The sequence below is a fragment of the Condylostylus longicornis genome, unplaced genomic scaffold (assembly GCF_029603195.1).
Source record: "Condylostylus longicornis isolate FDR11 unplaced genomic scaffold, ASM2960319v2 ptg000011l, whole genome shotgun sequence".
Lineage (NCBI taxonomy): Eukaryota > Metazoa > Arthropoda > Insecta > Diptera > Dolichopodidae > Condylostylus > Condylostylus longicornis.
Window position 1 is genome coordinate 2712872 of NW_026577980.1, and position 23569 is coordinate 2736440.

General features: G+C 24.0%; 2 protein-coding genes across 4 annotated transcripts in view; both read right to left on the reverse strand.

The window, feature by feature from the left end:
- Nucleotides 1–1571: 1571 nt before the first annotated feature.
- LOC129619342 (enolase) lies at nt 1572–4170 on the reverse strand. Of its 2 annotated transcripts, none has more exons than XM_055534589.1 (2): nt 4031–4170; nt 1572–3242 (listed from the first exon to the last, which is right to left on the reverse strand). In XM_055534589.1, exon 2 carries the CDS (start codon nt 3234–3236, stop codon nt 1935–1937), a length of 1302 nt encoding a protein of 433 aa, XP_055390564.1. In that variant the 5' UTR covers nt 3237–3242; nt 4031–4170; the 3' UTR covers nt 1572–1934. The 2 variants fall into 2 exon arrangements, with proteins under 2 accessions (XP_055390564.1, XP_055390565.1); XM_055534590.1 differs by lacking the exon at nt 4031–4170 and adding an exon at nt 3489–3632.
- Nucleotides 4171–5782: 1612 nt separating this feature from the next.
- Nucleotides 5783–23569, reverse strand: part of LOC129619259 (protein kinase 4) — a 37361-nt gene continuing 19574 nt past the window's right edge. Inside the window, exons 1-4 of one of the 2 annotated variants that reach the window (XM_055534423.1) lie at nt 11845–11984; nt 8748–9915; nt 8491–8639; nt 5784–8359 (exon numbers count right to left, since the gene is read on the reverse strand). In XM_055534423.1, coding sequence (XP_055390398.1) covers nt 8246–8359; nt 8491–8639; nt 8748–9684 — 1200 coding nt within the window. In that variant the 5' untranslated portion in view covers nt 9685–9915; nt 11845–11984 and the 3' untranslated portion in view covers nt 5784–8245. Of the gene's footprint in view, nt 8360–8490; nt 8640–8747; nt 9916–11844; nt 11985–23569 lie in introns of those variants that run through there. The other variant, XM_055534422.1, reaches the window with a different exon arrangement.

Below are 23569 nucleotides of genomic sequence, written 5' to 3' on the forward strand. Positions count from 1 at the left end.
ATTTTACAAGTAACGATAATGAAATAGCCAACGATCAAATAAAATATGTCCTTTCTTAAGGTCATCAAAACGACATATTATGACAATTTTTTTTATTAAACAATGAAATTATCTATTTATACGTACGTAGATAAAAAATGTATTATTATGCATGCAGTTAGTGTGTATTTCTACTATTTATATAAATAGAAATCAAAAAAATTTAATGTTTTTTGAAATATTAAAAATATCAAAATACATATATATGTACATAACGTGTTCGTGGTCTGTTGAATTGTTAGATGGCTGTTTAATTGTCTGTTGAATTCTTAAAATATTAAATTTTTAATGAAACTAAATGATCAAACTTAAATTTAAGGTTTGATCGATAATGTAAAAAGTACGTTGAAATCCTTAGCATCTTAATCCATATTGCAGTTAACAAAAGCATTGTAATTTTTAATGTTGTTAACCGATGTCTAAATTTATAGTATAACCGATTTTTTGCATTATCGGTGGCCAATGTCACGTAATTAACAATATGTAATGTCAATTACCAGTCATATTATTACAATTTTTTGGCATTTTTGTAATAAAAAACTGCTGATTCAACTGCTAATTTTTTTTTTTGTGAAAAATGAAAGTTTTTGAAGAGGATAAGCAATTTTTATTTAATGAAATTTAATCCAAAAATTTTTTTTTAGCATTTGGATAAACATTTAAATTATTTATTTTTTTTTTTAGTATGTACATATTTACAAACACTTTGTAAGAAATAGAAAACTTAACGTAGATAAAGGTAAATACACATGAAGTGTTTTCAAATAAAATTGGTTTTAACATAAAATTTAAATAAAATAAAAATATTATAGAAAATACTTATTTTGTACACACCATACGAGTAAATATAAAAAAAACTAATTAATTTTAATTTGTAATCATAAAATAAATGTATAAAGCAATGAACAAAAAAAAAAATTAAACAAGAACTTTAGAATTTGGCAGGATGCCAGTTAAAAAACAAATTTTTTTGACTCTTTTCATTGATCTGTTATTGAACGGTAGAGTACTAATTAATATATATGAAACTCTGGTATATGTGAATAGGTAGATTTGTTTTTATTTTGTTATTAATTTACCTATGTGTTATTTTATATATGTACCCATTTGTTATTTCTTTATTTTAAGAATGGTTTTTCATTTAATTTTTAATATTTTTCATAAAAATTTTAACATACATATAGTACAAATAGTACTATCAATTTAATACATATGAAATTTTTTGATTATTTAATCAAAATTGATTTTAATCATTCAAAACTCATGTAATTTTCTAAATGCACGTGTACATTTTCAAATTTTTCTTTTACGAATAGGTTAACATCGTATTATTCGCATAGAATCCTCTTTCTATAAATAAATTTCTTATGAATAATGAATATTTGTATAATGACTGAATAAGTCGAATTGATGTTAGATCAACATTTTGGTAGACCCTCAAACATTGAATATATTAGAAATTCCATTAAGAAAATTGGGATGAATTTGTATCTTAAAATTCTGCAGAAAATAAAAATAATAACATTTAAAAATTCTTAATTAAATAATTTTTATTTTGTCATTTATGATTAAAGAATTGGTTAAAGTAAATATACTTAATTAACATTATTGTATTTTTAAATTATAACGAAATATTTTCTTTAACATTTTCACTTTTATCTCTCTAATATGTAACAATATATCAACATCAAAACACATTAAAGCAAAGTTTTGTAGTATTTTGCAAACTCGTTTAAAGAAAATATTTTGGTGGAATTCTTAATCATTCTTCTCTTTCAAGAGATTTATTAACTTTGCTATTTCTGTGTATTTTTATTTTTTTTTACATTTTATATGTTAACCAAGAGAAAAAATACAATAACAATAGATGTATTTGTTATATTTGATGTATGTATTTATTGTGGGTTACGGAAATTTTTGCCAGCAAATTTAGCATCAGCTCCAAGTTCTTCTTCAATACGAAGAATTTGATTATATTTAGCCAAACGTTCAGAACGGCAGGGAGCACCAGTTTTAATTTGTCCAGTGCTAAGGCCGACAACTAAATCAGCAATAAAAGTATCTTCAGTTTCACCTGAACGATGTGATACCATTGTACCCCAGCCAGCGCTCTTCGCCAACAAATGTGCTTTAATTGATTCGGTTACTGTACCAATTTGATTTACTTTCAACAATAAGCAATTGCATGCTTTTTGTTCAATAGCCATTTGGATACGTGATGGATTTGTTACAGTTAAATCATCACCAACAATTTGAATTTTTGTTGCGGCAGTCATTTGACTCCATGCATCCCAATGATCTTGATCAAAAGGATCTTCAATGCTTACCATTGGGAATTCTTGAATAAATTCAAGATATAAATTGGTTAATTTTTCTGGTGTTAACCATGTAGCCTTATCACTATGGGGATTTTTAAAGTCCAAATCGTATAAATGTTCTTTGTGGAATTCAGAAGCAGCAACATCCATTCCAATTTCAACTTTACCTTCATAACCACCCTTTTTAATGGCATCTTGAATCAAAATCAAAGCATCTCTATTATCTAAAATATTGGGAGCGAAACCACCTTCATCACCAACAGCAGTAGCATCTAAACCGAACTTATCCTTAATAACTTTTTTCAAATGATGATATACTTCTGAACCAATTTTCATGGCTTCAGTAAATGATGATGCTCCAGTTGGAAGAATCATGAATTCTTGCATAGCCAATTTATTACCGGCATGGCTACCACCATTAATTACATTGAATGCGGGACATGGTAGAACAATATTTTTGTTGCCGGCTAAATCAGCAATATGTCTGTAAAGTGGTACACCTTTCTTGGCAGCGCCAGCTTTGCAAACAGCCAATGATACGCCTAAAATTGCATTGGCACCGAATTTGGATTTGTTTTCTGTACCATCTAATTTAATCATGAAGTTGTCGATATCTTCTTGTTGATTTACTTCCAAGTTGGCTTTAATGAGTTCTGGAGCAATAGTTTTGTTGATGTGATCAACAGCTTTCTTTACACCTTTACCATGATAAGCTCCTTTTTCGTTGTCACGCAACTCTAATGCTTCATGAACACCAGTAGATGCACCAGATGGAACAGCAGCGCGGAATAGTCCCAATTCAGTTGTAAGATCAACTTCAACAGTAGGGTTACCACGGGAATCGAAGATTTGACGTGCTTTGATTGATTTGATTGGCATCTTAGACTAAAATTAAAATATTATTTCGTTAGTTTTCCAAAAATATTCAGAAAATTGTGTAAATTATTTTATAACTTTCACTAAAATTTTAGGTATGTCTGGTTTTATATGTTCCTTTACAAGATATGTATGTATAATCCAAAAATGAGTTGATATTAACTCCAAATAAAATTTTTAAACAAAATTTATTTAATGTGTATGCACCAGAGTAGGTAGTTTAAAAAAAAAATCAACGGAAGGTGATCAATTTACCTGAATATGAAGTGAATAAACGAATTAAAATGTAAAAACTCGGTGCCTAGATAAAGTATCTAACTCGGGCAATCCTTGAAACCCAACTATTCATTTAAATAAGAAACGTATTGTATTTATTAAAAAGTTGGAAAATAAAATTTTCCCAGTGGGAGTAAGACACAATGAAAAAAAAAAAAAACATTTGACCTCTACGTCCTCATCAAAGGTCATTCAATATTCTCCCGAAATTTTTCCATAAACGAAAAACTATTTCCAAACAATAAATTTGTTATAAATAGAACACAATGATCTAGTTGTACATTTTATGGAATTTTTCCTTCTTTTTGTTAAAATTCTTGAAAATTATTATATAATTATGGAGCCATTGCATTATAAAATTGCATATTTTGACATAAGTATTAATCTATCATGATTTTATACGTATGTATATATGTAAATGGTTTAAGTATTGTGATAACAAGTGATATTATTTGTGAAAAATTTATGTAAATATGTATGTATAAAATATGAAAAATAATGTAAGCATGAAATTCACTTACTAGATATTTTAAAATGATTTAAGGAGATTAACTTTAAATTTTATTTCCAAATATCGTTTACCGCGCGGCAATATCACGACTGATTTGACGACACTCTTTAAAAATCTATTGAGTTACAAAAAAATGATTTTCGGAAAACCTTTAAAAATATTCAATGACAAAAAGACAAAGCTTTCGGAATTCAATAAAAGCTCTTCGAAACACAATTATTTATTTCAATTCGTTCCAAATTGAAACAGAATTTCGAAAATCTAAAAAAAGAAGAAAAAGAGTAAGAACACATGTATAAAGGGAATTTGGCATGAAAGTTATTAATTTAACGTTTAATTTAGTACAAATTTTAGAGTCTATTCAGTACTACTGTCAAAAATATTTAAAATGCAAAAACATTTTCTCAGTTTTTCCTCTATTTTTTTTTTTGCTGCTCCAAGATTCGAATAATACTACAATGGCGGAAACAAGACATTCTAATTAAATTTTTTATTAGAAAAGACAATTTCCGCAATTTAAGTACCTACATATATAATGATTTAAGAATAATTTCTTGTTCGTAACTTTGTTTTTTTTTTTTTTCGTTCTTTACAAATAAATAAATAGTAAGAATGTATTTCGATTTAGTACAAATAGAAATTCATAATTTGCCCAATATTAATTTTCATTTTGAAAAAATCCGTCTGAAAATCTCTTCATCTCAATATGATTTAGTAAAAAGTTACAACATCATCGTTTACGGGTAAAATTTTTATTTGGAACTGGGTGTCAAATCTTAACAGTTTTCGAGATAGATAAATTAATTTGCTTACAACTTCCCAAATTCCTTTTATTGATTATTTTTTTGGAACTTTTTTCTAAAAATAAACCTTTTTAAAGGTGCTGTGGTTGCCAGAGCACTCAAATAACGCAACCTTTGTCAATACTCTTTCGTTTTTAATGGCCGAGTTTCTAATCAACCAGACCTGAACCCCTGAAAATATTTATTTGTAGAAAAAAGTACCTAATATATCTTCTACATTATAAATAAAAACAAATTTATGATTATTTGTTATTTATTTTTGAAAATTTTAAAACATTTATATCAAACTATGTCCTACTATACAATAAAGTATGTGTTTATCATAATATAGCTTATTTATTTATTATTCTTTTGCATTCTTTTGCATAATGATTTTTTAATTGTATAATAAAAAAATGCACTTAATTGTTTTTTTTTATGTAATCAAAAATTACAAAATTCGTTTAATATATTTAAGTAATTAAATATGTTAGCAACAAATTATTTATTTCTCATTTATTTTTTGATTCCAGTTCTTTCTGAAACTCCAAAAAATATCCAAAAAAACTGATCTTTTCCTATTTTAAATTTTATATTTCTTGAAGAGCAAACAATTAATACTAATATATGTATATGCTTTACAAAATTAATTTTAAAAGTTTTTGTAATTTTTATAGAAAAAGATTTTTAAAATTAGTAATTTAAAAAAAAAAGCAATTTCAATAGTTTATTTTTATTTGCTTTTAATAATTCTTACAAAGAATAATTAATTGAAAAAGTAATCACAAAATAATTATTTGAAAAATATACCATATTAAATTTTTGTGTATAAAATTATTGTTTTTGTTTTTTTTTTTTGTATGTATGTCCATATAAATTTTCATATTTTTAAGATTATATTAAAAATCCGTGACTTCAAAATTGCATAAATACCGCATTAATACGCAATTCAACAATAATAAGTTTCAACTCATAAGTCAAATTATTTATTAATACCATATTATTTTAATTTTGGAGTCGAGGAGAATACATGTATGTACTAAGAATATTTTATGTCGATAAATTATTTACAATTTAATGGTGAAATTCAAATAAATTTATGTAATGAAATAATATGTAATTTAAAAAATATTTTTAAACTAATTTCAAAAACACATTAAAAACTTAATTTTTGTATAAATTAAAAAGTTGAAGATTTTCACTTATGCATATTGTTCTTAAAGTTCTATATTAGAACTTAAATTTTAAACCCTCTGCTTTTCAAACAAAAATTCCAAAACTTCAGTTTTTTGTGTTTACGCAGTCTACAATCCTCATTCGAATAGCAGAAAAAAAAATAACCCAAATGCGGCAAAAAAAAAAAAACATTTCAGCTAGATGTTTCCGCTAAATTTATAACATGTCTTTATTATGTAATAACGATCTTTCGAACGTAATTTATTACACCGAGTAATATCCGAACGACCTATATCTTCAGCGTACAATTTTCAAATGTGATAAAAGTTAGACCTATTCTAGAACTAAATTAACGAAAACCCTCATATATGTACAACAGGTTATAATTTCAAAATAGTGCAAAAAATTATAGCAATTTTATAATGTTTTAGAAACAATAAAAGAAATTAAGCACTTAAATTCAGTTACTTCCAGTTATACCTTGATTCTAACATTAGGCATGTGTAATTTTTTAGATCAATAAATAATCAAAATATTGTAATAAAAATATGTATAATGCTAACTTGCTGCAACCGTGACATAAATAAAAAAATACGATTTTCGAGTTATTTATACAGAAATAGGCACTTAAAATATATCTTTCTTGTGTAAAAGAAAAACTCAAGTTTTCTAAATTGATAATTGTCGCTCACAATAAATTATAAAGTTATGCTATAAGGAAAAAAAAAACATCTAATATGTCCAAAACTTTACAATTCAATTTTCTCTAATGTACGAATTTTGAGTTATGCATGTCAGTATTGTAGCAAACAAGCGGAATATTCATCAATATTCTTTTTGACGCTGATTTTTTGCATTTAAAAATTAATAATATTGGAAAATATAAAAACAAAAATTTGAAATAAATATTGGAATTTTTTGTGAATTTAAAACGTTCACATCTTAATGTTTCCATCAAAAAGTTAATGTAAAAATAATATTAGTGTTGTTGATTTAATCGACATCATTCAAATCGACATCATTTAATCGACATAAATTCAAATAACTTAATTTAAAACATAACAAACACATAACACTAACTTGAATTAAAAATTAATATTTGTTTTTAAGTAAAACAAAATTTTTATACTTTCGCAAATTTTAAAAATTAAATTTTGAATTTTAAAAACTTTATTATTAAGTTCATATGTACTATATTTAGGTACAAACATTTTTTTAAACATTTTTTACAAAATCCAATTAATATTTCGTTTTCAATAAAACTGATTAAATCTTCTAATACAATAACATTAAAAAATTAAGTAAAAAAATTTCAAGAAATTAGGTAACTATTAGGAAAGGATTATTTAAATTCGTTTATTGAAACGTTTATTGTCAATTTCTTTTTGTTTAGAAAATGTAGCATCCTGGACCTTATTGCACCAATCACTTTTACTTTTTAACTTTTTTTAAAAATTACTTTTTTTTATTAGTAAAGCTCATTAATATTTTGAATTTTGGCCTAAAAGAAACTTTGTAAATTTTCAAAAAAAAGTAAATAGTGCTTCATGCAATAAAACCTTGCTTCATGCAATAAAACCTTGCATTTTTCGGACTCATTAAATGAAAAAAAAAATCAATAAAAAGTAAACATTTATTTAATAATAATGTATTTTTTTTATTTAACATAATCAATTTGATTTAATTTACGAAATTTTTATTTTATTACTTTTTCTTTATAAAATGAAACAATTTGTAAAAATTCTTGTTTGCAAAACAAAAATCATTTTTTATTCTAGGGTTCTTTTAAAAAACTATTTCATTTCTGATATTTTTGCTCTACAAAAATACAATAATGCTTTTCAAATGTAAGATATTTTGTTTGCCTCTGCATATTCATGTTAATGATATTATAATTATAAAAATTTATTTATACATATATCTTTTATTATTTTAAATTATTGAATTAATATAATCGCTTGGTTAATGTTGCCCCGTTTAACCATTTCTAAATAACTCTATATTATTTATAAATTTTTACTTGCAGCGGTTTCTTCTTTCCAGCAGTATGAACTATTTCTATTTTTTCCTCCATATATATAATACACATATATTTTATTACGCATGTATATATGTATGTTTGTATGTGCATTTAGATTTAAAACGAAATATGATGGTAAAAAAACAAAAAAAAAAGAAATAATAGTAAAAAATCTTGTTTTTATAGATGAATTGGCATTGTGTATCGATCGATTAAATTTTACATTTATGAAATATAAGCATTTATTTTAAATTTGTGTGCTAAATCTTGGCCTTGGGAGCTCTCCAAATACAGCATTCCCATGAACACTTTTTGCAAGAGCTTTTATACTAGCGGCAATATCTACAGTATCATCAACAACCTAAAAAGTATAAAAAACATAAATTAATTTTCTATATACAATAATAAATAAGATTGTATATAAATATATGAAATGCGTTAAAAAGTGGCACCAATTACTTATGTATTAATATAAAAATATATATATTTTACCCCATCATCCAAATCTTCAAAATCATATTTTGTGGTACTGCCTCCCATATTTGCAATTTTAATTGGTAAACTTTTTGCAATACTATTACTACCACGTCTTCCCATATTTTTAGGTATACTCATGCCAGCACTTAATTCTCCAAGTGCATCTATAATTAAATAATAAATTATGAATGTTATAATACAATATAGATAGATATATAGATAATGAGAAAATAAATTAATTTAATACAAAAATTAACAAAGTTAACACAAACCTGCTGCGTCTTCGCATTCTTCGACATCGGACATATTTTGAGATTGATCAGTTCCTTGATATACCTCAAAATCATCTAATTCAAAAAGGCAATCATCATTTGAATTATTTAATAGTGTATTGGGACGTTGCTGCGTATTAGGAATTGTATATTGATTTTGCTGTTGGTGATGTGGTCTAAATGTTGGACTATTACCAACACTCATTGGTACATTTTCCGGTGTACCTGGTGGTGTTTCAATATTTGGTATTTGTGACTGTTGGGATGAATGATTTTGATTTAATGATTTATTAAAAACTAATAGAGATGGCGGTTGTTGTTGTTGATCAGTTTCATTTTGAGTGTTTTGTTGTTGAATGGCACCTTTTGTTTTTGCTGATGTTGCAGCTTGTTTTGTTAAAATTGTTGAATTTTTATTAGTTACATTTAATATAGTAGTTGAATTATCACTATCAGTATTATCATTTGTTTTCATTGTTGTTAAAATATTATTTGCTGTTATTGTATTATCATCAATGGCATCGATCACTTTTAATTCATCAGGTACTTGATTTACTAAACTAACTAACAATTGATATTCTTGTTCAGATTTTTCACGAAAATTTTTAAGTAAAGCAAATTGTTGTTCAGAATAACGACGAATCCTTTCGTCCGTATCACGGATTTCTTTTTGTAAACGTTGTTGTAACATTTGATTTAAATTTCTTAAGCGTTTTTGTTGTTGAATTTTTGCTGATGCAATATTATTATATTCATTCATTGATGTTGTTGAACTTATATTACTATTGCTATTCGAATGTTGAAAATTAAATATATTTTCATTATTTATATTTCCAGTTAATGTTAATTGTTGTTGATTTAATCCTGTTATAGAATTAAAACCAAATTGTAAATCATTATTTGTTTGAATTGGTGTTGTTGGTTGATGATCAATCATTAATATATCGAAAGCGGTTGAAAATGATTTACTTGTTTTAAGTGAATTAATTTCAGCTTTATTTGTTAATAATTTTGAATTAATTAAATATGTTTGTTCAGTTTTATGTTTTCCATGAGTTATTTTATTACAATTAATACAATAATATAATAACCATGAATCAAGAGGCACTTTATATATCAAATCGTTATGATTTATAGTCGTTGATAAATCTGATACCGGTCCAATTGCCTAAAAAGAAAAAGTAAATAAAATTATTATTATTATTATTGTTTTAGAGTCCTACAATTTTAGATTTAAATATAATTATTTAAATAAGGTTTTTTATTAAGAATTCTAAAAATAATAGGATTAGTTGTTGTGTTTTAACTCAATTATAAATTAAAAATTAATTACTCCTACGTCATTTTTACTGATACAATGTGCTAAAAATTTTACACACATTTTCGATACGATTTCATTTACATATTTACAATTACTTTAAAAGTCTTAAAATAATACAAGCAATTAAAAATACTATTTGAATTTACGTCAGTAAATTACTTAAAACAAAAAACGTTGAACATTTTTATCTAGTTTGTAAACATTTATTTTTATTTTGTCCAAAACTATAAAATCAGCGAGTACAATATTATCTAAAATTATTTTTCAAATTTGATCGTCAGGAAGTCTATTAACAATAAAATTATTATACAATTTACATGATATACATACTTATAAATTCACTTAACACGTCAATGTCTAAACAAAAATAAATGAAATCAGTTTAAATAAATAAAATTGATCTTTGTATCTGAAAACGTGCTGCAGAAAAAATTAATTTCAGAATATTTTGAAATTAAATACAATGTTTAAAAAACAACAGGATTATTGTTCATTGATTTTCTTAGGAATTATTTGTTTTTCTAATAAAAATAGGTAGGCAACATAGGTAGGTGATTTTAATTTATTATCAATTAGTAGAAATTGAGGTTGACTTTAGATAGTAGGCTATTACTAAAGAGAGATATGGACAAGTTTCCCTCGTTTTTCAGATGGTAACAATATTTTTAAAATTTCTAAAAATTTTTGATAAGTTTTCCATTGAAAAGGATCAAAATAATTATGGAAATTTAAAAATTATTATTAAAAATTCTTTTAATAAGACTAAAACTTAGTAATGAAACAATAATTTTTGGATTAGAAGTTGTTTAGGAATATTTTGCTCAGCTTGCTTACTTTCTATTAATGAAAATTTCTTAATATAATAGTAAAAAAAATGTTCTTTTTTTGCATAAAATATAAATATTCTTCATTCGGAAGTTGCTAATTACCTCATAAATTTGAAAACAGAAAAACAACAATTTTCCGCTGTGAAATGTCAAAATTCATATAAGTAGAATACATATATACATACATAAGTATATATTAATGGGATTGACAAGAATGTAGTGAAATTATCGATGCGAATTTTATTGACTGCGGTATTTTATTTACTTTCAAATCAGAATTCTCCGTTTTTCAAATCGATATTCCATTTTTTCAATAAGATTACTCATTTTTTCTCAAATTATAGACTGAAAGTGTCACTTTAAAAAACAAAGTGAATAAATTTTGTATAAGTACATTTTAGAAAAAAACGATAAACGAAATTTTCGAAATTCTTGTCACTCGAAAATTACATTATATAAATATGTATGTAATAGTTGCTCACTTTCTTCTCATTTGCCAAGTAAAATAGCGAGATAGACGATCAGGCTGACAATTTTTTATCGCTTAAAATTTTTTTTAACTTCATCTGTGTACATGCATGTGTGCCATTATATGCAAAATACTGAGCAACTGATTTTGCCGTTCCGCTATTTTTCTTTTTTAACAACGGAAATTGTTCTACACTTTGATTCTGTTTTTACTTACAGCAGGGGAATTACTTATACAATTCAGAGAGGTAATAAGGAAAGTATTCTACCAGAGAGGTAGAAAGGAAAAGGTAATAAGTACAAAGTATGTGATTATTCCTTTGTTGAACTTTTATAAATTCTTGCTTATATTGTTACATACCATTACCATTTTATTAGCGAGTAAGCTAAAGTTTCATTTTTACTAATTTAATTTTTTTTTAGTTAAAAAATTTATTTTAAATTAAAAAGTTTAAATTTTAAAATTTTAGTTAGGATTTACTTGCCTATCCAGTCCGAAAATAATTATATATTTTTTATAAATAATTTATTTGAATTTCTTTTATTGTATTTTAATGTAAAATATCATAGAAAATTATGTAAAATTATATTATTAGTTAAAAAAACACGAAAATGTACATATGTACATTTGTAAACACTTATTTTATATCTATGCAAGTAGCTTATACTTTTTTTTTAAATTATTTATAATAATTTATTAGTAATACGGGACAGCAATGACAGCTTTTGTTGTTACTTGTTTTGTTAAAACTTATTAACTGAAATATTAAGGAATTTACTGATTCCTTTTATTTTATATAATATTATTAAGATTGGTATTTATTCTTTTCTAATCGTGAAAACAAAAAAAATAAATAAAAAATATTGAAAAAAAAACTGATATATATACATATATGCACGCATATACAGAAACCAAAATCTATTTTAACGTCATGACACTTTATGTTATCCATAAATTTATTGTTGTCAATATACATTTTATGTATACGTATGTATGTATATGTACAAATTGATAATAAATATGATAATAAAATATTAAATGAGTGTGCAAATACAGAGTGTGACTTTAAATTTAATATTTATCTGATCTTTTAATAGAGAAAGCTGACGGTAAATGCTATTCGAGTAATTATTACTATTATGTCAACGCTTCTTTCAATTTGTTTTTCTCTCATCTTAAATATATGCAATCTATATTTAATGAAATATTTTGATATATGAATGAAAGTAATTTTAAAATGTAATAAATTGTTTTTAAGAGCAGTATTTAAGAGAAAAGTGCTACTTTACAAACTAATTGTACAATTTTATTTATATACTAAGCTGCATATTATTGCATTTTGGAAGACAAGGATAAGAGAGAAATTAAAATATTTCATTAAACTTGGTAAGCATTAAAATACTTTGAAAAATTTCAATTTTAATATTGAATAAAAAAAAAATTAATATTGAGTATAATTAAAAATTCGCTCTCGATACTTTTATATTTAATAATAACACGATTTTAATGAACTATTCAGCTTATGAGTAGTAATCGCTATGTAATAGTAATATGAGTAGTAATTGTTTAACAATGCAGTATTACTATTGAGTTTAATATATAAACCTTGCCAGACTTAATTATAATTTCATTATTATTTGAATAATTTTTAATAATAATGTTTTTTTTTTTTCAACTGAAACACTATGTACATTGCCATTTATATATTATATTATATTATATAAAATTGTTGAATAAAAATATTGTTAATTTAATTTTGTTTTTTTTCTATTTTATTGTATATATATGTATCTAATTTTTTATATAAGAATATTGGTATTCTTTTTTGTTTTATAGCAAGTACATATTAACATTGTGACAATATATAAATAAAATACTTATATATTTAAATAAAATATTCAAAATGATAAGAATCTTTGTGCTTATATACAACATTTAATATATGAAAGAATAAATTAAAATAATAATGTATAAGTATCTAAGAATAAATATACTTATATATATGTATATTAATATTCAGCAACAGCTGAATTCTTAAGAAATTAAATTAAAAAAGAATCTTGTGCTTTTTAGGATTACTCAATATTAGAGCACAAAAAACTAAAATAAATAAAATAAAAAATTATACAATTGATGAGGAGAAGAGAAGGAAAAAAAAACAAGTCAGAATCACACGCCAATTTCTAAAATGAGAAATATTAATTATTTTAGACGGATGATTTAATTTACAAAAAAAAAATAAAAAACAAAATAATTAACTAAAAAAAAATTTATAAAAAAAAGTTTTCTTGTATTTAATATCGAAATTTTTAATTATAAGGTAAAAACTTTTTGTATAAAATTAGTAGGTTCGACGTGTGTATCCCAAACACAAAAAGAAATTTGAATTGTAAGAATACATGTAATATTGATAATTCTTACAGTTTTATGTATCTACTACCACAGAACATCATCAATCTGATGATCGTGTCCATCACGACCAATCACTTTAATTTGTAAATAAGAGTCATACTTATATGCATATAAAGCAACTTTTATCAGCTGATATTTCATAATTTATAGATAAAAATTTTTCTTTTCTTACCTGTTTTCTTTTTGTACATCAAAATCAATAATTTTTATTATTAACAATTAGTTTTTGTAAATACGAAAAAAAAAGATCTGAAAATGACAATCATTTGCGTTAGGAAGAAAAATTGGAATTCATGACATTTGCAAATTATGTTCAAATGATGTTCTGGGAACTGCTCATATTTTATGCCTTTTTTTAGGCAGGTACATATTCATTTAATTACTCATACACAACTTCACGTGTATTTAATTAGATATTTCTTGTTTTAATCATTTAAAATATTTTTTATATCAAATAACAATAACAAATTTAAGTACATAACAATATTGTTTACATATATAAGTAAATATTCACTTTTATTATTTATATTTAAATTAAAAACAGAAATAAACAAAAATTTTATTTATTTTGCTTTATGATATTTTCTATTGAATTCGATAAATTCTAGATAATTTTAAATACTTTAATATAATCTAGATTAAATAATTAATTTAATCAAATAGTAATCGTATGTGTATATGTATATGTATAACATTTTATGAGTAAACATTGATTAATTTCATAAACATATTTTGAAATATTTTTCAAATTTTTTTGAATTGCATCAGCATTTTTATTTAAATTACTTTTATTACATGTCTACAAATAAATGATTTTAGTAAATCACAATATTATGTATATGTATGTATGTAAGTGCATTATCAAAAACAATTAGTTAGTATTCAGATTACAAATATTGTTTATATTTTTGTGAACAGATGTTTGGTTTAGAATTGGTTTTAATGTTTTAAAAAAAAAATATCAATATGAAATTCTTTTTTGAGTTTCATTAAACGATATTCAAGAGAGTTTAATGATCCCAATGTATTGAAATCTATTAACTCTTAACTCTTGTCCGGCCATATCTTGAATACGCATCGCAGGTTTGGTTCCTAATTTACAACGTTATACAAGGTTATTCAAAAAATTTAAGTTTTCCGCTACGTAATTTCACTTGGAAAGATCGCATAATTTTGCACCATTGTGAATGTAGACTAACGTTTATTGACAATGGTCTAATTGGCAAAAAAATAAGAAATGGCGGATATTTTTAAGTTTTAAAATCGGAGGTTATATCGCCCTATTCTAGACAAAATTAATTAACTAATATGAGATCTCGTCACCAAAATTTTTTGTATTACCCTTTCATAGGTAACAGTCCAGTAAACAGAATATTGCGTCTTGGGAATAAATATAGACAATTTAGATTAAAAGGCAATTTAAAAAAAGGCCTATGTACAACTTAAACTTGAAAACAAGGTTACGTCATTTTTTTTGTATTGACGCTGAATAAAAATAATTGTACACAATTTTATACTTCACGTTTTTTTCTATTTTACGGACTAAAAAATAAAATACCTTCTTTTTAATTTTAGAGAAAAAATTATCAAGCTTTAATAAATCACTCAATTACGGTATATGCGTTTGTAAAATTTTAATAGATTTTGAATAAAAGGGTAAAAACCTTAAGATAAAAAGGTATAAAGGTAAGCATAATAAAACTATAATTTTAGTATACTCATTTGAAATTCAAATATAAAATTTAACAATATAATAGGCTCAATAAAAAAAAAAAACAAAAAACTTAATTTGAACTTAAAAATCCACTATTAAATATCGCAGCATGAAAAGTTTTAATTTCCATTTAATATTATATTTAGTAAGTAGTTAATTCAGTAAATAAATATTATTAAATATAAATTTAAAAAATATTTTCTCATATATCAATTATTGTTGATTCATTAAATTTATAATTTTTAAAATTTGTTTAGTTTTTTCTGGAATTTTCAACTTTTTTAATTGACAATAAATAAAAATGTTGTTTTACCAAATTTTTTAAAGTTTGAATACTATGTATGCATACATATGTATGTAGTTTGATATTCGTGTATATATATATTTAGTCATTTACATTTTATATTTTTAAAACATAAACATTTAAGAACTTTTAAATTTTTATAACCGGGTTAAATATTTATAATTAAAATCCAAAAAAAAAAAAAAAAAAAAACAAAGAATAGTAAACAGATACGTAGACTTATATAGAGTTCAATATAACATTTTAAAACAGAAAAATTAAGAAAACAAAAATTGTATTAAATTATTTTACCAGACAGAATATTGGCCCGGAAAATAAGGAAACTACATATTATGTAAGTACAGTTAAATATAATTCTAGATTTTTCTATTTTTTTTTATCATATACTTACATATGTACGCAATTGTGTTATACACACGTATGTACATAAGATTCAGAAGTTTTTCATTTGAATTTCTTGATTTTGTAATTTGAATTCGAATTTCTTGATTTTGTAATTTGAATTGATGGAATTGTAATTTATCTATCGCAATTAACGGAGAAAAGTTTGAACGAGTGTTTTGTTTTTAATGAAAGAAATGCTTAAACGTATCTCCACTGTCCCACAGAGTTTGTTTCAACGAGAGGAGAGTGTGACATTTTTTTTGTTCTTTTTGTAAACATAAACATATGTATATAAAATGTATTCTCTTATAATATATTATTTTTTAGTTTTAGTCTATAAAAACATTTAAATATTTTTTTTTAAATAATATAACATAAAAATAAAAAAAAAATGAATATTTAAAATAAGAAAAAATAACAGAAGAAAAACAAAAATTAAATATTTTATTCTTTCATTTATTAAATGTTTAACTAAAATTTTATATTTCTTTTATAATACCAAGCTTAATATAAATATGTAAATAAATGTACGCATATATAAATTTACTATCTAAAAAGTGGCTAATATTCTAATTAAATTATATAATTTTGTGATAATTGTACGATTTATGATTAAAATTTTTCATTTAATTGTAGAATTTAAAAATTCAGCTTCCGTGACATCGGAATTGCGATAAGACTGTCAATGCACAATTTAGTAATATTATGTTTAATAAGCTGTCACAATTTAGTATGAGTCGTATAAATGCTGAATTGAACAGCAATGTAATAATATTTTAAACTACTTTAAATTTCAAATATTTTTTCGATTTTATGTGTACTATCCCAAAGTTGAGACAAGAAAATTTTTTGAAATAAAAATGAACACATTTATATGCATATACATACATATCACACATAATATATGTAGTCATTATTATTCTCTATACTCTATAGTATTAAATAGATTAACAAAAGCACAAGCGAAAGTTTTATTGAACTATTTTCCTTGCATGTGTATTTCTTTTTTCTCTCCTTTAAATCTATGAATTATTACTATACACACACTAAAAAGAAAAAAAAAACTTTATTAATAATATTAAGTACATAATGTAAAATTAATAAATGAGTATAAGATTAAAATATAATTAATATAATCAAATTTATAGTTTTCGATTATTAAAATTTTTTTTGATAAAGTTATCACTGATATTATAAAATAAATGACTAAAATATGATTTAAAAAAATTATTTAAATTTTCTGTGATTTTTTTAACAGACTGTAGTTCGAAAACGTGCACATCCATACCCTTCCTTCCTCCCACATCATTTTGTGATGTATGAGGAAGTAACTTGTTATATTAGGACCATTAATCATTAATTACATCTCATTTTCAGACACTGTAATTTAAATTATTTGAGTAAATGAAGCAAAATATTTAAAAATAAAAATCTCTAACTCAGATTCGTAATTAAATAGTATGAGTAAACAATTCAGCAAATATAATTTATAAGCTGAATTGTGTACGCAAATACCATATTATTGTAATTTTGAAGTCAGGATACTTAATTAGAAAAAAATTTATAATTTTCTAAAACTTTCTAATTCTGTGCTTTAATGGTACATAAGTATACTTACATATATAATTTATAAGAAAAATAATTTTTTGTTGAAATAAGTAGACAAAGAGGCGACTTATATCGTGACTCGTAAAAAAAAAATTATGACAAAAAAATAAACATTTTTGAAGGTCAAAATTTAACTACATTTAAAACTATTTTTTTGTGTTCTAACTCCTATTGTACATTCTTTTTGATTTATATAAAAAAGTAGCCAAAAGAAGGAGAAAAAAAATTATAAGGCAAGAGCTATTTATAGGAATGTTATATTAATATTATTTCATGTTAATGAAATATTAAAAAAATATTCATGTATGTATTAAATAATATTTTTTATACATATGTAGTGTATCGTGCTGATATATAAATGGACTTCTATAAGATGGAATCCTTGCAACAATAATGTCGTTACGACTTGAATTTCATATTCCAATGGGCGATTGCAATGACACCTGTCGGAGAATATCGGGAAACATATGTTTCGGCCATATTTCTGTTATCGTCTAAAATATTTCATTTTCAATTATTTCTCGCATCCACGTCACTCGATAATTGAAATGACAGATTCAAAACGATGTGGCAACGGGCAATGACAAATGTCAGAAAATGATGCATCAATCAGAATAAAGTTCGGTGCATTGACAAGTGTCTCTTCAACTTAAAATATAAAAATAAATGACATTATAAATGCGTTTGGAGTCGACTCAAGTGCTTTCACCACGTCAACAGTAACACTATCATTTTTAAATAAATTTTTAAAAAACATAATTTTAGATATCGGAATTCTACATATCAATATACAATTCAGCAATTATAATTCATAAGCTAAATTGCGTATAAGTATGTACCATATTACTAACACATAAATTCTTGTTCTTTGTGAAACCCAAATTCATTCCAACACACTAATTCTATCATACATACATATGTATATGTATTTACATATCCATATATGTATACATACATACTTTATATAGAGTTGTAAAATATTTCAATAAAAAATTTTCAAATTTCGCTACTGATATTTTTTTATTCAGCTTTCAAGTTATTTATTATTCACTACAATATTTTATAGAGTTGACCTATATTCGCCCTTAGCCGAATTATAATAGCAGGTCTTTTATAATATATGATTATATGGACATTTATTAATTATAGCAAATTAATCAAATTATGGTTGAAAGTTTTTTATTCCTTTTTTTTAAATTTTATGTAATACTTGAGTGGATTTTGAAGCAAAAAATGCTTTCCTTTTAAAGATCACCTTAGAAAAAAGCGAAACAAAGTTTCAAACATTAGAAAAGTTTGAGGAATTAGCAAAAAAAAAAAATCACTTTTAATTTTGGAAAAAAAGAATATGTGGTTACACATGCATATACATATAATTATACTTATATCATTAAGGTTACCAGATGAATTTTTAAAATTTAAAATTTTCAAAAAAAAACAAAGTAACAATAATTAGAAATATCTATTATGCATTTCAGCTGATAACTTACAATTGCTGAATTGTGGTAAATTGTGGTAAATGTAAGCTAAGAGTACTTAATGTGGTTTTGATGTACATATATACAAATATATTTCATTTAATTTAAGTAAAAATGAAATTTATTCAACTTATGAGTTGGAGACTAAGTACAGTAAAATCTCTTTATGCTATTACGTTACGTTATTTTTGCAATTTTGAAGTTGTACGCTTTGTATTTCATCCAAAAATTTTTTAGAAGCTTATTTAGGAAGCCAACATAAAAAGCCTCAAAAAATCGCGGGATGCTCGAATCACACTCCATTTTTGTTCCAGAGACATTATAACGTTTAAGGATATGCAAGACACTAGATCAGCTAGGTTTACTCTTCACAATTGCTTTTATATATTATGCATACCGCATCGTCAAATCACTAATACACTACATATTCTGATTTTCGTTTTCCACCACACCATCTTTGAATCAATTATATTTTTATCATCTGGTACCTTTACTTTTATTTTTTTTTAATGATTTTCTGAAGAACAAAATAAAAATAGAAACCAAAATGCTTAAGAATCGTTATTAAGTATAATATGATTGTTATGTAATGAACTATACGTTTATATACGTGTACATATATAGCTACTTAAAATGTTTATATGTAAAATAGGCACGTGTTGGTTTTATTTAAAATAAAAAAAAAAATTTTTTTTGTTTTAAATATTAATAATTATTTTTTAACACATGACGTGTTAATTTTAGATCAAACGAATTAAATAAAGTACTAGAATGAGATGAGAAAGAAAAATTTTATTTTATATGATAAATTATTTATATTTGCGTTATTATCAATCATAAAAATTATGTAGATCTATGGACAAAAGAAAGGAAAATGCATTAATTCAGAAACTAATATAAGAAATAGTGTCAGTTATACCATCCAACTCAAAATAAGTGCGTGTTAAAGTTTGTAGTATTGCCATTGTACAATTCACCTGTCTAGATCAGTACTATTCTAAGTCATAATATGAAATTGTTAAGGACTTGCAGTAATAGTTAAAGAAAACTAAATTCTATTCAAATTCTTGGGAGACAGCTTTAAACGATAAAAAGCCACTTGGTATTAGTTTTAGCTAACAACCCTTAGGCGTAAAAATTATTATTTTGAGCCGAATTACTTATAGTGCATGAACGAGGTACATGTTAGAATATCAAAGCATGTAGATAAGAACAAATTCAGTAAAAAAGTCAGAAGACTTTCCCATTGGAAACACTTCTACTGCTGGATAAAATATTATTATAGCATCTCCTGTTCAACAATATCATAAATATATGCATACATACAGACATGTATCAACATGCAACTTATAAAAACAAAAGCATAGTATGTAAACATTCCAATAATATTTTATACGTTATGTATATGTACATATATGTAAGTTTTCAAATGCCTTATCACTTATCGCTTATCACTATTAATTATTTCTTTTAATTAAAAATTTTTAGAAAAAAAAAAGCAAAAATAAAAATCAACTTAATGATTTTAACGTTTCTTTTTTTAAAGAGATTATGGGTACATATAATAACTAGGCTTGTATGTATGCATGTATACATATGTATGTATGTATGCAGACATTTTCTTTTCATATAACAATGCGATTTCTTTTTTATAGTTTTTAATTTTATTTTTAATAGTATTTCTCATTTTCTTATCATATCAATAAATATTTTAATTAAATTATGTTTACATGAATGTACGTACGTATATATATGTATGTATATGTACGCATGATGACTTTTATTTAGTTTAAGCCGGTTTGGTGTGAATGATAGTCTGTTTTTATTGATTAACACAAAATAAAATGAATTGTTTGCTATTTATAACTATAAGATGTAGGTGTGTATGGATGCAAATTAAATATCTACATATGTACATATGTATATAAATGGACGTGCAAATATTATAAAATTAAGTACATAAGTATATAAATTTTAATTATGTATGTATTCATAGTTTAATGAATAGTGTTATATTACATACACACATAATTCACTTACATACGAGTATTAAATTTTTTTCGTCAAAATGAAGTTTGAATTGTGCAAGAAATTAATATTCACAAATTTCTTGTAAAATCGTACACCCACAATAAGTTGATGGGAATAGTTTAATTTCAAAATTGAATAAAGTATGTAAAATTGACATGATAGACAAAACCGAACGATACGCCATCTACTTCTCATCAAACAAAATTCATGAACAATGATTTGTTTGATGTATAAATTCTGATATTATGAGTGATCGCGATCTATTTGTATTTACGTATATACCTACATACATACATATTTAGTTTTTTAGTTAATACATTATATAACATTCAATTCTGCCGTTGGAGCAGAATTCATAAATGTATATGAAAGTACTTAAGTGGTTCAGTCAACTGCAAAACTACCTGTAATGATATACATGTTCATAGGTGTATATTATGTCATTGCTATATTACTGTATTAATCATTAGCTATTTAAGGCTTTACATAGTTTATAAGGCTGCCATGTATATGTACATATATATTGCTATGTGCACACAATGATTAGAAAAGTAGGATAAAAGCCACGAGTCCTACTGTTTCCTACTCTACACACGTATCTACTGTTTCCTATACGTATCTACACACAAAATACTTAATCATATTCAATTTTAATTAATATTCTAAAAATATTCTAGCTGCGTATGGATGTATGTATGTATGTATGTACATACATGGTACACATATGGGTATACCTTTACATAAATGCACTTAGCTGCATTGGATATACATACGTACGTACAAACTTCTGTATTTAAGTATCCAAGATGCTTTCATACTGTATTTTATGTACATATGTTCATGTTTGGTGTTTAGATTCAACATGTACTAAAATTATAAAACCATAAATAATTAAAAATATGGCACACATGAATGTTCTTCATATTTATGTACGTAAGTATGTATGTTGGTATATCAAAACTTATCTAACTTTTTAATTTAATTTTATTTTTTTCTATTTATTTTTTTAATTGCCATTTAATAAATACCGGTTTTAAAATAAAATCGTCTTTTTTTCTTTTAATACAAAATTATATCTACACACATAAGTACATACATACATACGTTATGTATGACATTTGCTATTGTGCATATATATACATATATGTTAATACAAATCTATATATATGTATTTTTGTTATGTGTGTATTATGTATGCGATCATTTTATTCATCAGATGTTTTAAATTCAAAACAAGAATCGGCTTTCCTACACATACTTAATATGTACCCAGTAGGCCAGTACCACTATTATAATATAATATAACAGCTTTTATTAAAGCAGGTACCTATATTATTTTTGTATAATATGTATGTACATACATATATATGTACTTAGTGTATAAAAACAACACAGTATTATTACTGAATAACTGATCCATCTATTTAAAGAACCTTTGTTTGATTATAAACATTATAGTGAAAAAAAAAATCGTGTAGAAAAATAAAAAAAATTAAACTATAAGTATACATGTGTACATAGGTATGTATGTGTTATTAATATACACCATATAAATAAACCTGCATATACGTACACATATGTTTGTATGCACAATGAATGAATAACACTGAAAATATTTTGAAATTACTATCGTTTTATGATATCAAAAAATTATTTTAAATCCTCACATATTTTTTATTACAATGGTATTGGACTATCCTCTTGCTTATGTAATGTATGAGGTTGTTAACTACATTGGCAGTTTTTGTGATTGTACTAAAATCTTAAACATATCTCAGCTTATAAGTTTTAATTGGTGACACCTTACAAATTTTAAAGGTTTGATGTTCATCACACCATAACTTTTTATTTAAAATGATTTTTCTAGAAATATTTTGTCATAAGAATTTTAAATTTGCAATACTAATCATATAAAATTATTCAGAATGTAGAAACATTAATATTGACCTTTTTATTTATGTTTTAGACTTAGATATGGAGAGCACGGTCGAGTTAAGAAACCTTGGTCTTCACAACCTTCATCAATGTCACTTTGGAAGATTGTTCTCCGTTAAAATTTTTTTTTTCGATTGCCTTTGTTTAAAAATAATTTTCAGTCTAATAAAAATTGTATTTTACTGTATTGACAATTTTATTCACATGCATATACACCGGTATACTCACACTTTTACATATCTATTCACATATGTATAAATGTATGTATATATATACATATAACTTATTTATTGAATTTTATTATGACTTTTTTTTATTTTCATTTATTTATTTATTTAT

What these genes read in the sequence shown, in the direction of transcription:
- LOC129619342 (XM_055534589.1), bottom strand. Translation starts at nt 3,236, where the DNA reads ATGCCAATCAAATCAATCAAAGCACGTCAAATCTTCGATTCCCGTGGT.